Source organism: Curcuma longa, chromosome 2 (genome assembly GCF_044706935.1).
Source record: "Curcuma longa cultivar G26 ecotype Majalengka, Jawa Barat chromosome 2, ITB_CL_G26_1.1, whole genome shotgun sequence".
Taxonomy (NCBI): domain Eukaryota; kingdom Viridiplantae; phylum Streptophyta; class Magnoliopsida; order Zingiberales; family Zingiberaceae; genus Curcuma; species Curcuma longa.
The window spans coordinates 10737562-10755709 of NC_133862.1; the positions used below are offsets into that span (position 1 = coordinate 10737562).

General features: G+C 38.3%; 3 protein-coding genes and 1 pseudogene across 3 annotated transcripts; 2 read left to right on the forward strand and 2 right to left on the reverse strand.

Moving 5' to 3' along the window:
• Positions 1 to 378: 378 nt before the first annotated feature.
• LOC141817734 (oligouridylate-binding protein 1-like) lies at positions 379 to 6839 on the reverse strand. Its single transcript, XM_074705370.1, has 12 exons — positions 6301 to 6839; positions 5545 to 5606; positions 5270 to 5372; positions 3496 to 3572; positions 3352 to 3413; positions 3158 to 3245; positions 2933 to 3008; positions 2827 to 2857; positions 2409 to 2531; positions 1606 to 1691; positions 1186 to 1359; positions 379 to 871 (listed from the first exon to the last, which is right to left on the reverse strand). Exons 1-12 carry the CDS (start codon positions 6433 to 6435, stop codon positions 599 to 601), a joined length of 1290 nt encoding a protein of 429 aa, XP_074561471.1. The 5' UTR covers positions 6436 to 6839; the 3' UTR covers positions 379 to 598.
• Positions 6840 to 8656: 1817 nt separating this feature from the next.
• Positions 8657 to 13784, reverse strand: LOC141817753 (uncharacterized; annotated as a pseudogene).
• Positions 12598 to 13383, forward strand: LOC141817745 (uncharacterized). The gene has a single exon (XM_074705380.1). It carries the CDS (start codon positions 12598 to 12600, stop codon positions 13375 to 13377), a length of 780 nt encoding a protein of 259 aa, XP_074561481.1. The 3' UTR covers positions 13378 to 13383.
• Positions 13785 to 15699: 1915 nt separating the features above from the next.
• LOC141819256 (uncharacterized) lies at positions 15700 to 18080 on the forward strand. Its single transcript, XM_074706599.1, has 2 exons — positions 15700 to 16395; positions 17748 to 18080. Exon 1 carries the CDS (start codon positions 15767 to 15769, stop codon positions 16373 to 16375), a length of 609 nt encoding a protein of 202 aa, XP_074562700.1. The 5' UTR covers positions 15700 to 15766; the 3' UTR covers positions 16376 to 16395; positions 17748 to 18080.
• Positions 18081 to 18148: the final 68 nt, after the last annotated feature.

The following is an 18148-nucleotide window of genomic DNA, read 5'->3' on the forward strand; positions in this document are numbered from 1 at the left end:
ATAATAGAATAAAGTACATCTAAATTAATAGACGCTTTATAAAAGAAAAATTAGACAGCTAATTAATTTTTACTCCTTACGTGTTTACAAAGGAGCAATTTGGAAATGTAATTATAAAAAAATTTAATGGACACAACTTCTCAACAATTATATTTAAACTAAGAATGAATAATATCTATTCACTAACTTACTAAGAATGCTGAAAAAATTAATTATTTTAAGATTGTTAATCATGAAAATCTCTTATCATCCAAATTTCTTGATATAAAAAATCTCTTCATTTAGAAATATAACATTTTAATTTATTTGTTTTTATTTTTTAAATTTTTATATACAATCAATGTATATACATGTATCCATTATCATATAATAAACATGTAAACATGAAAAATGAGACTTTCATTCCACATTTTCTCTGACATAAACCCTACAAACCATTCAAGTCTACATACATAAACATCTCCAGATACAAATTATACACGAAAGTATCAAAGCATACACTATAAGTTTTTAAACCCTACAAACGATTCAAGCAAGTATGAAAGGGAAAATAATAGGCCATAAATGGAAAGCAACAAGAAGCTCCTCTGTGGATTTACTAATAATACATCAGCTGCTGGGCTGCACCAGCATTTTGGAACCCACCATCATAGATAGCTTGGCTCGTGCCTGTGTCAATTCCCATGGCAGCTTGCTTCAGAGCATGCTGACCTTGCATCAGTGCCTGGTTTGCACTCATCTTGCTCAGAGCAAGGGCGCGATCATAACCAAAGAGGTCAGTCGCAGAAAGTCCAAGGAAAGGAGCAGCTGCAGGTGGGGGGAGCGGGGTGGAGGCTGTTCCAGGTGGAGTTGGTTTGCTACCCCAAGAACACTGAAATGCAAACCAAGTGGCACACTAACTCTCCAACATATACATTATGTAGAATCAAAACAATAAAATAGCATTTATGAGGAAGATATTGACAAACAAGGACAGTTGAATGGTGAGATGGATTGACACTTCAACAATTTCATAAAGTCGGATGGCAAATTTCAGCACCTCAGATGTTCTGATACCTGTGATATCCACCCTTAATATGTAATCTCCATGGGTGGGCATATATGGCATATTGCCGACATGGGAAATTCAGGGGTCAATAAATAAAAGGGAAGGCTTTAGAACACTCAGAAACGAACAAAGTATACCTTAATTGGCTTTCCACATAGAACTCGGCCATTTGCCATTTGGATAGCTAAAGCAGCTTCAGAATGATTACTGTATCTCACAAATCCAAACCCTTTTTCCGGTTGAATCCGGACATCTTCAATTGCTCCAGCACCTAAAGCATGAAAGTAGCGGTGGAGATCAACTTGAGTAACCTGCAAATTTTTTACATACATCTGAGATCCGAAAAGCAGAAAGTACTTGATCAAGTAACTAAAAAATATATATTTTTGGAAGTAACTAAGATAAATTATTGATAGTAGCTAGATACCCCTAGGGAAAATACATGATTTTCATCAAACAACAATTTTGCAAAATGTATCAACTTGTGAAAAACATAAACCTACATAATGGCAACCTGATGAGCAAGAAAAGTAAAGGGGAAGGAGAGAGATACATGCCTCATGAGCAAGATTACCCACATATACAGTTGTATATTGTGGGGTGTTCTCTGGGCTATCATCATTTGCATTTTCTTGTACATTGTCTGTGCAGGAAATTTTATCAAGGCATATCAATCAGAAAAACAGCACACAAAGCAATACAATATTAAATGCTACGACTTGCTCAACAGATCAAATTTACAACAATGCAGACTCTACATAGAATTTGAGTGTTATTCAAATATAAAACAAAGCAATGGTGTGTGTACTCCAAAACATCCCACCCCGTCAAGTAAACATTCAGAAATCAACCAATGATTGCCATTATATCCAATTGCATGCATATTCTTAATCCAGGTTAAAACCAGTTTTAAGCATGTTCGGAAATCAACAAGGCATCCAAATTACATAGCAGACCAACTTTTCACCTCATTCACAGGATTTGCACATTGTGAACTTTTACAAACTACACTTAGATCCACAAAACGTGTTGGATATTGGAACCTGAGTTCCAGTAACATACTGTTGCTATATCAGTTCACAACAATAACGCTGTGACATATCAAGAAAGTTGTCATTGTTTTGTTACCAAAAGGTTTCCTATATGGGTTTCTTTATGTATTTTATGTGGAAAAGTAATAATTAATAAATAGTGTAATTTGTGGAGTAGTCTTGAATATTGTTGAGATGATCATGTGGGTAGTACTTAAGGTGTAAAACGGGCACTAAAATGTTGTACAGATAGGAACTTATAATTTAGGAAACTACATAAGAATAACAAACAGTGCACTGTGATTGCAACAGTTCATAATGTCACCCACCTGCAGGAGATCCATTTGTTACTTCAACGACACTCTTTGAATCTGAGCTTTGTTTCTCTTCATTAGCATTAGCTCCCTTTGTAGCCCAGTTACAACGAATTTGCCGACTGCCAAGCCACTTGCCTGCATCAATTCACATAAGACAGTTTAGTTAAACTCTAGCGACTAAAATAAGAATTAGCAAAGACAGACAAATTAAACATGGTACCATACATATTTCAGAAGTAGAGGACAGAATACACTAGTAAAACACATTACATAAATCTAAGCATTGTAGTTTATGTAAACAGTATGACTACAATCTTCAAATCCACAATGAACATAACAATCACTAAAAATACGTCCAACTCCCAAACAGACAAATATAAGAAGTAATACTGGGAAAAAGGCAACAGAAACAAGAAAAACAGAAACTCACCAGTCAAGTCATTTATGGCACTTTGAGCATCCTGAAAAGCCATAGTAAAAAAAAAACAGTGAGCAACAATAAAACCTAGCGACCGTAGACTTAATTGTAAACCAACCTGTTGGTTCCGGAAAGAAACAAAACCAAACCCTCTTGAACGACCAGTTTTTTGATCCCACATGACCCTAGCATCTCTGTCATAAAAGGAGAGAAATCAAGTAGCTATTAGTTAAATGATAAATTTAGTAAAGAAAATTATGTAGAGAGTTAGAAAGAACAAGCCTTTGGCCTATTAACTTTTGTGGCATTATATACATTTAATTGGAAAGACGCGAATACTTACGAGCAGCTTGGGTATACAGAGAAGCATGCAAACAAAGTAGCATCTGTAATCTCAGAGCTAAGGTCACCAACAAATATGTTGTACTGTCCTATATTGCACCAAAATTAAAATTGCCAGTGAATTTGAAACTTTCCAACACACCTCAAATCAATCTGTACATAATGAGGTTTGAAAAGGCAATGCTCTTAACTAACCTGATGTGTCCTCTCTTTGCCCACTAGCATATGCCCAGTTCACCTTAATAGGTTGGCCAAACCTTCAAGAAGGTGCAGCATAACCATGATGATAGTATAAAATTAAAAAAAAATACACAAACCAGATCAAATTATCCAACTTACAGCTGCCTCCCATTGAGTGTCATAATTGCAAGGGCAGCTGAACGACGGTCAAAATAATCAACAAAGCCAAAGGACGACTGAAAGAGACAAATCAGAGCACAATTGGTCAAACTAATCAACGAAGCCAAAGGATGACTGCAAAAGGCAGAGCAACAATAACACATCAAATTTAAAATGTAACACAAAGCACAAATAGGTATTGCATATCAACATCTCTGCATACAGCCCTATGCATCAACTAAAGGGATGCTCTACAGGTTGACATGGTGCAGCTTCTAAACAACAAGAGCAATGTACCAAACTATATTGGGAAATAAGGATGAATCCATGGATGATAAATGGTTTTGCCTATAATTACAATCTACAGCTGTTTTCATAGGTCAACTTGTCGTGTATCTCATGATATATTTCACAGAGAATTAGATTGAGCAGGCTTGATCGGTAAGATAATCTAAATCCAAGTTCCAAAACAAGGCTGATTTGCCAACATGCAAATAAAAAAGTAGAATGGGACAAGGCTGAATACTGCACATATGGTAAAGTAAAAAAGATCACTTACTACCAATGCTTTTGTGTGCCCATATGAACCTATTCAAAAGAGTGGTGATCAGTTATACGAATTACAGTGTGAGGATATCTTCACAATCTTATTCAACGATTCAAAATCTGCATCAATCATGGAATATAGGAGGAAGAGTTGAAATAACTCTCTTTGCTCAATAAACAAGACTTCACATGGATAGCACCATATTCTTTTTTAGCTCATCCAATAGACTTGCAACTCACATGATGAGACCAAAACAAGAAGAAAGTAAACCCAAACTACATTTCATTAGGAAAAAGCATCGGCATGGGACAATAACACTAGCAAATGAAATGTGTAAGGCAAAACCAAGACAAGGACCAACCAGATATTCACACAGTAAGCCTACCAGAAATGCAATCAGCGGACTTGACAACGGTTGATTGATAATTCAATCTTTTAATTTCACATGGCTACTGGCAAGATCATAAATGTTGAGTAAGCCAACCAGAACCAAGATAAACATCAGAAATGCAATCAGCGGATTTGACAATGGTAGATTGATAATTCAAACTTTTAATTTCACATGGCTACTGGCAAGATCATAAATATTGACTTATATTAGATTACACTATACAAAATAGTGGAATTTAAATTTATCACTACATCATACCTGCCTAAACAATTGTGTTGTGGAATCTTTTCTTCAGAATCATAAATCATATTTTTGACCAAGGGAATGAGACATCACAAAACCCTAGATGATGCATATGGAATGAAGGGGAAAAAGGATAGAGCTTTGCTTGACGATCATTTCCAAGACAACATGCCATCTTCTTTTTTTTTAACTTACTATTAGATTCTACCAAATTAAAAGACTTAAATTCAAAACATCAAGGGTATTTTGAAGACCAATTGATGCCAAAACATGAACTAGCTATATCTTCCTAACCATAAAGATTCAGCCAGACATATGTCCTGAGATGTTAAAAAAGAGCTGGCATGGCATGCACATCACTTAGTATGAATTAGTTCAGTTTTGCAATTGACGCCACGATTTCCATGATAGCCATGTATAAATTTTCCAAGTAACATATCCACATGGGCATCTTTGGCGGCACACTTAATGTTGGGCTACAACTAAAACAAACAAAACGTAGGCTTAAAAACAAGAAAAGAAAAATCAATGAATTTGAAGAAAGTTCAAGGTATTATTAGATAATTACACAATAGATTGAGATTTCAACTAACCTTCTCTTTCCTAATAAGCTTGCATCCCTCGACAATACCAGTGCTTTGAAAAACTTCTTGAAGAAGTGCTTCAGTAACCTGGAGATGAATGTTGCCCACATAGCTATAATGTAGATACATTATAGTGAGGGCAAGCCATTAGATCCAGTCAGATTATTGAGCTAATAAATTACAGAACTGCAAACACATTGAACAATCCTGAATTATTTACTAATTGCAAAGGTTCAAGGATAGTAGCAGTCTAAATAAAGTTAAACATGATGATAGAAACATACACACTGCGGCATGTGCTTGGATCAAATCTAGGAGGTAGATTTCCACTTAGGATAGGCTCTATCTGTAAAAGAGAAGTATAAATTAGCAATGGGAGATTGTCAATAAAACCAAAACAAGTTGCTGATACCACAGTCATTGTTAGCAAACTTCAAAGCAGCAAACTATCAGAGAGCTCCACTATGGCATAGAAACCACAAACAAGCAAAAAGAAGTCTTAAGGTAGTCTGGCATTTAACTTGCATTTAGGGAAAGAAGTTATTATGAATAACAAAGTAGATAGGAACTTGCACAGATAGGAATTAAAAGAGAAGTTTCAGGTTAAGCATAAAAATAATTAAGAAACTCTATCGACGGGGGTTGATCACTGATAGATTTAATTAAAAGTTTTCACAAGAGTCACAGAAAAGCTTTAATCAAAATCGATGGTGCCTCAAAACCCTGATTTTTCAGTTGCCATACTGATAAAATAGCAAGGAACCACATATGAAGGCAACTCCTAGAAAATAGCTTATCCATTCCAAACGCATCAACCCCCCACCTCCCTGAGACTGCTCATGAAGCCCTAATTCAGGGATCCAACTGAACATCCCTCGTTTCCACTGCAAAATAATTATCATCCCCAAGCAACACAATAGTCGAAAAGAACCTCGATCAGGAAAAAAGACAGCACAATAACACTAAAAACGGCTTTTTAGCAAGAGTTGTCGACAATCTAAAGTCAATGAAAAGCTAATTTGGGTGAAGGAGGAAGAAACCTGAGGACCGGCCAAGAGGCCCGGGAGAGGATAGAGCGACTGCGGCTGCTGCTGCTGCTGCTGCTGGAGCAGGAGCGCTTGCTGCATCAAAGCCTGCTGTTGCTTGAGCCTCAGCTGCTGCTGTTGCTGCTGCATCGTACCTCGCGCTAGGGTTCACGCGAACCTCTCCGATTCGAGATCGAACGAACCGAGAGAGATGGAAGCAGGGTGGGTTCAAAAAGGAAAAAGAGAGAGAGAGAGAGAGAGAGAGAGAGAGAGAGAGTGAGAGAAAACCCCCTCGAAATCGAGGGGGAAAAGAGGAGAAGAAAAGGAAGGAAAGCGAGGCAGGGCTAGAAATGAAGGTGAAAGACGAAGACTGAGACGGCGAGCGACGAGCTAACTTGGGAAGGAGCTCACACTGACTGCCACACCACTCGTGACATTTATCGTGACTTAGTCGATAAAATTAGGGGGATTTTCAAAATACCTTCTCTTAATTAACAAAATACTTTGTTTTGCTAAATGATAAATATAAATTCAAACTTTTACGTGTGACATAATCTGAGCAAGCCAAATCTCTAAAAAAAAATTATTCTTATTTTTATAAAACTAATTATCTTTTTAAAATAATTTAATAAATACATCTTGCTCGTGGGTGTAGCCCTGGAGCTCTGGGGACAGTGGGTTCCTCAAGTGACAGGAAAAAAAGAGATTTTGAATTGACAGCATTTGATGATCTGCAATCTGAATCCTCGACAATTATACTGACAATTATATTTTATCTTTATTTTTAAATCTTTCTTTTCTTTTTTATGTAATAACTTTTTCTACCTGACCTTGAGATTATATATATATACTTTGTTTAAATTATTAAAAATATTTTTAATCAAATATGGAGACACCCTTCTTTTTAAATTCCCAAGTTAAGCATCAATTTTCTAAAATACCCTTTTACTCTTGCCTTCTACTACTTGTAGTTTCATTTTCTTCCACTAATTTTTTTCAGATTTATCTTACTTAACCACCTATTAGAATGATTTTCCCTTAATGTTTTCAGATTTGTTTAGTCTCATTTTACATTGACCAAATTATATTTTTCTCCACTAATCACATTGTTATCTTGTTGGCAAATTAATCAAAATTATTAAGTTATTATTTTTAGAAAGATATTATATTGTCATATTTTATATTAAATGTAATTCCAATTTTCTAATATATATATATATGTTGTAGAATAATGAATTTTATCGGTGCTTTTTGGCTGTTTAAAATTCTTTATTCACTAATTTCTCCACCTAATATAAAAGATTAAATATTCATTATTTTTGCACTATAAAAAAGAATTAGACTAAAATACTAAAAATTATTATTAGGTTATCGAATTCATATGACAGTTGATGGGTTGGTTCTTTGTAAAACTATAGTCTTGTAAGAGTTTTCATTTGGCCCAAACTAGTGCAAGGAGTAACTAAAGTTAATCCCGGTTCCACTAAGTTTTCCACTATTTCAACTTCACTAGGGTCATATCGATATCGAGTTCAACCTGTTAAACCATCCGATCAAGAAGGTTTTAAAACACGGTTTTTTTTCATAGGAAGGATGAATGTCTGAAGCAGAGTTGGTCCCCCTACATGACACTGGCTTTGGAAGCTGCACAAAGGAGGGCTCGATGGATGGGAACATGAAGGATGGGGAGACAGCCATCCTGGCAAAAATGATGGCTCATCGAACTGATGGATTGTGGGTAATGTTATCAGGGATCATGTTCTGTGGTCCTCTCTGTGTGGTTCTTAGCATTAGATTGAATTCGATTCATGTTCCTTGACATGTCTCAGAATTTGTCCAGGATGAGAGTGATTGAGGAAGGACTTCAATCAATCATGTGATCTTACTTATTACTCGCACTGTTCCTAGATCCATTTTGATCAGGTTAGGCCTACATATTTGTAATGCTACCTAGGAATCAACATTAGATAATGCATGATTAGATCTGGTACATATATGATTTTGAAGGTTAAGTAAACTAACCAAGAATCATTGCCAGGGATGTGCGTGCGACCCTTCTTCGTTCCCTCTGCATTTTGAGACGAACTTAAAGAACACGAAAGGGGGGAAAGGAACAATTGGTCTTCGTAGAGGCAAAGACTAAAAAGAAACAAAGTTATGTCAAAAGATATATTCCAGTGATCCACCATTACCTTTAACTTTGTCACATCACATGAAGTGTTTCTGATCTAGGCATAGGAGCAAACTGTAGCCAAGGAATTCCTTTTGGTGTTTGCATTTTGTGCAAGTGACCGCTGCGCAAATGGAGAATAAGATTAAAGTTCCCTTCTTGATCAGAAGTCATTGTAAAAAAATAAACTAATCCAAGGTGTTAACAAAGCAAGCATGAAAAGAAAGAAATGTGGATATCTAAGTATCTTCATGCCTTACTTGTGTCCTAATGCTGCCAAATTGGGACCTTGTTGACGACATAAATGATCCAGATCGACTTGATCATCAGATGTGCCATCTCCATGAAATCTTCATGAACTGTCATCCCCTGTGATATAACTCAGACAGTCAAATAAAAGCAATTAAGGGTAACAAAGATAGATGGCTGATGTTGATGCAGACTGATATGGATGATGATAATGATCACACACAAAACCTACATTTCACATAACAATGCAAATAGCAAGTCTCTATAAGACTTACTCTAGTAGGTACGTGGTTTTATTAGTTTGGTTAACTGTACTCTAAAATATAAACGTGTAGTAAAATAGGAAAAAAACCATTGAGGACCACCTGTTTTAATCTGACAGATGATCATTTTAAACAAGCATGGTCACTTATAATCAATACACACAGGAAATTGGTATGACTTGGTTAGATTGGTTTCGCGTGTAATACTGGCATTTTCCCTATTAGCATTATTTAATTTCTAAACCTCCCTATCATTGACCGTTTACTATTATCCTATTACATTTCTGCAGCATCCAAACTTTGACAAAGTGAAATGCAGATATCTATATGCCAATATCAAAAAGCACGGACATATGTAGCAACCATGCATGGCAAATATACAAGCAGGTTTTCTTCTCTGTGACTTTCTTAAGATAATTATGCAAGCCTGCAAATATTCTATGGAGACCTACACTATCAAAAGTCTTATAAAGGCGTTGGCATGTTTTTTGTAACACATATATATTCTATGAACTAAAGAATTAGTGCAGATGTCCAATAAAAAAGGGGATGCAGGTTAGGATTTGGAAAATTGATGCAAATAATCTAAAAATGAATACACACAATAAAGAAATGAATACGAGATAAAGAAAATATGTACACATATACCCTCTAGAAGAGGGATTTATAAAGTATTTCATACTGAATTTATATCCACCATAGCTAAAATTGGATCTTCCATTTCTCCTATTACAATTAGGATATATGTATTATTAAACCACCCACTTAATCCAGCTAACTTTTAGATTTTCAAGCACATTTCCTAGAGGTGCATTGTTTTTTCCACAGAGTAAGTGTGACCTTTCAATCTAATTACAACTAACCTTAGGAACAAAAATTAGGTGGTAAAAACAGCAAAAGGTCAAGAATAGTGACAGGAGAAAAAGGGAGTGGCAATAACAAGGGCTATTCAATCAGCTTAAGTCATGGTTTAGAAAGGAAGCCAAATCATTTTGAAGCAACAGTCCCCACAAGCCTAATCATAGCAGACAACAAAAGAGGCACCTACAGTTCACTTTCATTTCTTTTTTGGCTTCATCAGAAGACAATTTCAATTTATTTGATCTAAGAGGACTTGGCTTTGTGACCCCACTCCTTCCTTAGTGGTCCTAAGATTATATCTTTCTGCCAGCAGCACAATCACTTCATGCCTTGAAAAGGCCACCAAAGTATTAATGCACAGAACCAGCTATCTTGGAATTGATTGGGGGTTAATGATGCTCCAAAGCATCCTCTTCTTCAAAGTTTGAGTTCAATAATTGATTCAGTGTCAGAGTTCATGATATGTAGGTGGTGTGCTCTTCTTCAACTTCTGTAGCTAGAAATGAGTTCATCTCTTTACAACCAGTCATAATTTAGGAATGTCTTCAAACTTTTCCTTATTAAATGGTTCCTCTCTCTACCACTAGTGGATCTCAGCATGATTGTGCGTGTGTAATCACGTGAAGCAAATATGTTAGGAAAGATCTATGTAACAAGTATGTCCTTTGTCCACCATGAAAGCCAATGGATCAAGTGGGTATGCAATCAATAATTATGGAGTTATGGAGAAAACAAGCTTACATGAACACTAGAGTGGTACATGTTGGTAATAAGTTAGTGGAGCATGACTTAATTTGAATTTGGTTATCACAAGGGTTGTTTTTTTAGGTGGATTAATAATCCAGAGGGCTACAGTGGATTTAGGGTTTGTGTTGTGTCCATTTCACAGGACCACTGCAGAGTACAAATGAGGAAGAAGAAAGCAGAAAAAGATGAAGCATCAGCGGTAATAAAGGGAACAATTACAGACTATGTCTGGCATGCATGGACAAACCAACCTCTTTTTTACCAAAAAGATATTTAGTTATAGAGAGAAAGAGGGAGTGTCAGGGAACTTCAGCACAAGAATAAGGTTTTCTAAATTACTACTAAAGTAATCAAGAATTAATCAGAGAACCTAAAGGACCCTGCTAAGTGGCCCGCTCTTTTATCTCACACAGGCAAGAGTCTTGTTCTAAGACCCTCATTCATCCACAGCATACAGTCTCAGGCTAAAAAAACAGTCATCCTAAAATTGTGGTTTCCTTCATTCCTTGATGTATCCATTATTGGCAGACAAATGAACTTAACATCAACCTTCGATTTTGACAGACTTTTATGAGCTCAGCTGTTCTTGAAATGACTTCAATTTTTGTCTAGTTAAGAAAATAACTTAGTTTGGATATGCATACACACAATAAATTTTGACTAAAAATGTTTCACTGTGGCCCTGTAGTTTTTGGCTGTGTCTACATCAAACTTCCAAGGACAATGACAAAAACTCAGATTACTGAACCAATGTTTTTAGACACATATATACAGCCATTGATAAACTGGACAGATAGATGCCTCAAAACATTCTACATACTACAGCTAGATGAAATTTGCATCGACCTTACCTTGTTATATGCATGAAATTTGTCTTTTATGGCCCATACCAATGCAAGAAGTGAAGTGCATGGGCAGGTATACCTATAAAAAGAGATTATTTGCTAACAATACCAAGGCTGTTTTTTGCTTGATAATTACAAGGAGATCATTTTGTTAGCCTCAAGATTAATATCCACTGCATAGCATTCAGGATAGTATCTGCATGATATAACTACCTATTAACTTTAGCCATATAAGGCATCTTTGTAACACTTTTGATAGTGTTTGTCCTTCATAATGGCTTTGATGATATGTCTACGTGCTAAATTCTGATCCAAATGAAGCAGAATTTTGACCAAGTCATAAAACAAGCTGTCAAATCAGAGAAGAAAAGTATACTGTGGCAGGGAGAGACACCATTTACAACTTGCTCAAAGTAAGACTTAATAGCATAAAATGCAAATGAACATAAGCAAATTAATTATCAAGCACCAGCACATACCTTTCTTTCTCCAGGACCACTTTCCTTGCTCTGCAGCACATCCAGCCACCAGATATAAATAAGCAACAGCTACCGATTAAAGAGAGTACCTAATGGAGTTGTTTCCAATACTGAAGCGTGGGTAAACACAGCCTGAGAGAGAGAGAGAGAGAGAGAGAGAGAGAGGCGCAGAGGTGGTCACGTACTTGTTCCTCCATTGCTGTCTGTGCTAGCTTCTTACACATGCATGAAAGGCAAAGTTGTGAAGTAGAAAATTGAAGTAACAGAATAAAAAGAGTAGCAGATTGACCATGGAGAGGTGATCCTGTAGTTTTGTCGTGGTATTTGGTGTTTGTTTGACAAGCATAAAGCCAGTTCCACCACCATACCGACTCAGTCACTCGACCACAAGCAGAAGCAAACAGCTGCTGCATCTGTAGTCGGCACTGCTATCAAAAAAGGGATCAGCTTCATTTGTCGACATTACTCTCCCTCTACCTCATTCTCAGTGTTCTTAATAGACAGAACACGTCACAGCGCCATCATCTTCCTAACTGCAGGTGAAAGTGAGATATCAAGCACCAGCATCTTAGTGAGCCTAATCAGTCAAATGATACAGCTTTCGTTGTACTATCTCCTTTCGTCCTCCATACCTAGACTTACTGCCTAAAATCCACTGAGGCAATTCATCAAACAGCTAGCGAGCAGCAACTAAAAAGATGAGCGAGCCTATGGCGCACGATTTCATGGGCGCCATAGACTCATTCGCCCAGCTTCCCTTCACCAGACCTGCCACCCCGAAATCCGCCACTGCTGGAAACGCCTCGGCCATCCGCCTCTTCGGCATCGAAGTCCCTCATTGCCACAGCACAGAAGAAGAGATCAACGCCACCAAAGATCACTCCGCCATCACCAATTCATCGATCACCAACACCGCCTCCGCCTTGGTCAACAACGGAGGCGGCGGGAGAGCGCGTAAGTTCGAGTGCCACTACTGCTGTCGCCAATTCCCAACCTCGCAAGCGCTAGGCGGGCACCAGAACGCCCACAAGCGCGAGCGCCAGCACGCGAAGCGGGCTTACCTCCAGGCCCACCACGGTAACTGGCCCGCCGCCGGCCGCCACCACTTCTACGGCCTCCTCAACTATCACCACCACCACCACGTCAGCGTGCCAGCACCGTTCCATGCTGCCACTGGTTTCTACGACGGGCTGACGGCGGTGGGCCAGCCCATCGGCGGCATCCCCTGGCGGGGAATCTGGCGGCCCGGCGGGGTTCCCGGTGCGGTGCCCGGCGTGGACTCGCGAATCCCAGCGTTCCCATTGACGACAAGACGAGGAGGAGGAGGACCAGCAGCGGCGGATTCCCGAGGAGGAGGTCACGTTGCTGTGAACGGTAACGGATTCATCGCCTCTTCTTCATCATCTGCGCCTTCGAAAAGCCAATTCGGGTTGATGCCAGGCGCCAAGGAAAGCCTGAGTTTGGATCTGTGCCTGTGATTATTCCTATTTCCACCCCTGTTAGCCCTTTTTTTCTTTAATTAATTAAATTATCTGGTCTCTTAAATAAATAAATAAAATATTTTCTTTTTTTATCAGGAATATTATTTTAGTCCACGAATTGAACAGTACGAAATAAATAAAGCACCTGAAACGTGGCACGCAACTAGGCACCCACGAAGCTCATCCCGTTCCGCTGCTCCGCGGTAACCGGTAAACGTTAGAAAGCACCATCAAGAAAGGGGAAGCGCAGCGGCGATCTTCGAGGCCTCGAGATCGACCGCCTGCTGCAGGGGGACTGGATCCAGGGTCGTGCTCCTCCAGGACGGATCAGGGAGTCGCCGATGGCTAGGAGGGTGTTTGGGAATTCCGGCGCCGAGCTCGTCGTCGAGGATGGAGTTCTCGGGTGCGCGGGAGAGGACGACGACGCCGCCGCCGTTGAGGTCGAGCACCGCGAACCGCTCGTAGATGATCCGGTTGAAGGCCACCTCGTCACCGACGACGGCTCGCACCGTCGATCCGTCTAAAATCGCAACGCCCATCCCTCTCCTTCTGCGTCCTCTGCTCTTTCTCTCGCTCACACCGACACCAGCGCGCGGCGTAACACAACTCCATATCGCTTTTTCCATTCCGGTTTGTGCTTCTTCCATCGGTTAACGGATCCGGATTTGATAACATTAGAGTGAAACATTTCAATTCATTTATATTATTTTTAATCCACTTTTTTTTTTTTGTTGGCAATATAATATTACGCATACGATGATCCAAAAATCTGCCAACGAAGTAGATACGGAAGGAAGATGTAATCGCATAACATGATTTGACCTAAAGATACAAGAATTTCTTTAACAAAAAGTATAATCCGATATTCTAATGGCTCCATGATCATTAGAGGTAAATCAAAAAGATGTAGTTGATCACGACGAAATAAAACATTACATCGGCTTCACTAAGATTCGACTCTTGTCCATTTTAATAATTCTGTTCTATCGTAATTAACTCAATTATATCCTAGGAACACATATACAAAAACAAACATTACAAAGGGTATTGCCTCGGGATTATGATGGAAAATAGGATGTGCTTCTCAATTTATATTAATGAAAATTTTCTATGTAACTAAACCGATTCTTCAGAATGAATCGATTAAAGAACTTGATATTGAATACTTGATTTACGTTAGAGAGGATGTTTAGATTCGTTTCTGACAAGGGTTTGTAGTGAATAAATTAAAATGTGCACAAGAATATGATATTTTAATAACCAATTTAGTGAGGGCTAAATCTTTCAATTTGAGTTAGACACGAGTTGGCTCTCTCTATCAAACAATTTAAATGGGTTACTTAATATTTTATTAATCCATTTTATGATGGATCAAACTAGGTTGGTCCGCTTGGACCTTCAATCTACATGGGCTGGGCCATGGTGGACTTGGATTGATTTGTTGATTGAAGAATTATTTTTAAAAAAATAAAATAAAAGTGAAAATTTTAGTGGGTTCACAAGCTTAACCCATCTAATCCGTAATCAAATTTAAAATTTTTAATATTATATATATATATATATATTTATGGACTCATGGACTTAACATATCAAAATCCGTAACTCAAACGTAACAATTTTAATATTATATATATATTCTTTATTTTTTAATAGACTCGTAGATTGATCCATTTAATCTGCAATCCACCTTCAACTGAGTTATGTTGAAGATTTTCTAACCCATCAAGACGATGGACCGACCTATCCCATCCTTATCATATGGCGAAGCGAGGGCACTAGCTAAGATGATGGATTAGCTCATCCCACTATGAATTGACTCGTTTGATGGCACCAGTGAGAGACATCAATATTTATAATTTATATATTTTTTTTAAAAAAAATAGAAAAGGTATATTTTAAATTTTTATTAGGTCAAAAAGTACCTTATTATTAAAAAAAATATCAAAAAAATCTCTATTTTATTTTTTAAAAATATTTTTATTCTATATATTGCCCCCTTTTTATAAATCATTTTACAAAAATGTATTTACTGTAAGATAATAACATTTTTCATAATATATTTAAAAGAGCAACATTTTGATAGGCTCTATAATTAAGTGGATATGACTTAGGCCATGTTTACTATAACAGGGCTTCTACAATGAGGCTCGGCCAAGTATCAGTCATTGGTTGGACTCGCTGCTCTCTTGTCTTGGAGAAACAGCGAATCCCATATTGTGATTTGATTTGACTTATTTGCCCTTCATCCCGATGCGACCCGGGCTCCCTTTTTCTTCCTAATAATTTTATAATTAAGACATCGCTTGCGGCCCAAGTCACCCCAGATCTCCGCTTCCTCTCCCACCGCAACCCTTATCGCGGCGGCGGCGGTGGGCGGCGCCGGACCATGTCGTCCTTCTTTCCGGCATTCAGATATGGCGATGGCCTGGCAGTGGTGGGCATCTCCATCGGCACCGCCTTCATCTGCGAGTTAATCTCTTGGGTCCTCATCTACCGCACCTCCTCCTACAAGTCCCTCCGCTCTTCCATCGACAAGGCCTCGAAGAAGCTCGATTCCATGAAGTCCGTTTCTGCCTCTTATGCCTCCAAGAAGCCGGCATCATCTGCTTCCTCTGCGTCTTCCTCCTCGTCCCGAGCTAAGAAGATGGACCGAGTGGAGACCAGCCTCAAGGACGCCACACGCGACCTCTCTCTGTCCAAGTTCAAGTCCGGCGGGGTGGTCGCTGCCGTCCTATTCATTGTGTTCGGTATTCTCAACTCCCTCTTCGAGGGTCGCGCCGTGGCCAAACTCCCTTTCAGGCCCATCCCTCTGGTCCTCAAGATGAGCCATCGTGGTCTGCCCGGAACCGATCCCACCGATTGCTCCATGGTCTTCCTGTACTTCCTCTGCTCCATCAGCATCCGAACCAATCTACAGAAGCTCCTCGGGTTCGCACCCCCGAGAGGTGCGGCTGGGGCTGGGCTATTCCCTATGCCAGATCCCAAGACTAACTGATCTGATCTAATGCGATAGAGGTGCGGATCTGGATTTTTAGGGCATTAGATTCGTTGAATTTACTCCTTTTGTATGTGTTATTAGGTTTGAATTTGATTGCTCTTATGTGTGATAATTTTAAAATGCTTTGCAATATCTCTTTGGGTGTCATGATGAAATCATTTTTCCTGAATATACACTCGACTGCAATCTATGTTCTAATAAAATTTGTTTGCGTATCTCAAGATTTTCTCATTCATAATAAAAGAATTGATTAAAAGTATCAAGTGTACATTTCAATCATCATTGCTTTTGGTTCCAAGCAAGTCTGGCAGATTTCAATAGTCTCTACATGTTGTTAGCTTGTCAAACAGGCTACCAGTATGTTAGCAGACTTTGCTGCAATTCTTTCTAATGGCAACTGCCACATTAAGATATTTCCACATGGTTCCATGTGAATCACTTGAATTAGATAGGGAAAATCTCATATCATGATTAGGCACGCCTCTCTGTGGAATCCTGCCCTAACCAATCTATATATGTTGTGAACAAATCAGTGATATTAATTATTTCACATTAATTTGGTTGATCTAGTAGTATTAGAGAACACTAGATCAACCTATAATTTGGAGCATCTAAAGTTAGATGAAGGGGGTTTGCATTATGCAGGCCATAGTTAAAATTGTGGTCAAATTTATACACCTACTGTTATTATTTGGTGATCAAGGATAGTATGAAAACGTGCAACTTAACATTATAGATTTTTATATTTTGTTACTTTATTCAAGAATAATCGGTAGTATTTGTCCAAGAATGGTTTTGTATCTATGCACTATTCCAGTCCCACAAGTTTTGCAAAGATGGTGTTGGGGTGGGATTTTGATCCTTGATACATTATGTGCACTTGTCCGGTGATAGCCACACAAGTTTTATACATGTAGACACAGTTAGTGCTAGACAAGGCTTGAGAAGATGGAAAATGTTATGAGGAAGTGTATAGTGTCTATCTTAGCTTATTTTTAATCTACTGAACTTAGTTTAATATTCTTGTGAATAATTTGTTTTCACAACAATGTGTATATGATGAAGTTTTGAGTAAGTTGTGTAGATTCTGAAATTAAAATAGAATATATTACTGTTTGCTATATCGCCCCCCCCACTGAAATCCCTGGCATATTCACAATTGTGCATATGCTTCATCACCTGCATCCCAACGTGAAGGGGTTTTTCTATATTGAATGATGCCAAGGGCGTTCGTTGCTTCATAACTTTGTAACTTGTGCAGATAGATGGTCTTCTTCTATCATTGTTATCATAAGTCTTCTTGCATAGCTATTACAAAATCTTTCTAGTATGTGTTTCAGGGTTGGCTAATATTTCTGTGGTTTTGCAGCGTACTGTGTAATCTCAAAGAGGGCAGATCAGCATGAGGTCCCAGAATACGTGAACGGTCCTCAGAATAAAATTTTAACTTAAAGTGTTCCACGTGCAGTCATGGTTGCTGCCTGACGACTTCGATCGTCGATCATTTCACATGTTAAGAGTTGTCCTGTTGGTAACAGTTAAAAACGCATTTTTGATTATTTGATAATAGGTATGATAGGGCTATCCAACTCTTTACTGTTTAAAATTGCCCAACAGTTTATATCATGCCCTTGCTCTTTTTGTTGGTCGTGCAAATTACTTCTCTTTATTAAAAGGAATGCAACAAAAATGGCTTATCAATCAAGGGTTGTTCAAAATTTGATCTTGGCATTAACCAAAAGTTCAAATTCTGACAAGCTCCAAAATGAT

Coding starts and splice junctions, on each gene's coding strand:
- LOC141819256 (XM_074706599.1), top strand. CDS start 15,767: ATGTCGTCCTTCTTTCCGGCATTCAGATATGGCGATGGCCTGGCAGTG.
- LOC141817745 (XM_074705380.1), top strand. CDS start 12,598: ATGAGCGAGCCTATGGCGCACGATTTCATGGGCGCCATAGACTCATTC.
- LOC141817734 (XM_074705370.1), bottom strand. CDS start 6,435: ATGCAGCAGCAACAGCAGCAGCTGAGGCTCAAGCAACAGCAGGCTTTG. Junction 1,692..2,408: donor AACAAATGGATCTCCTGCAG/GTGGGTGACATT, acceptor TTTCCTGCACAG/ACAATGTACAAGAAAATGCA. Junction 1,360..1,605: donor TGGGTAATCTTGCTCATGAG/GCATGTATCTCT, acceptor AAAAATTTGCAG/GTTACTCAAGTTGATCTCCA.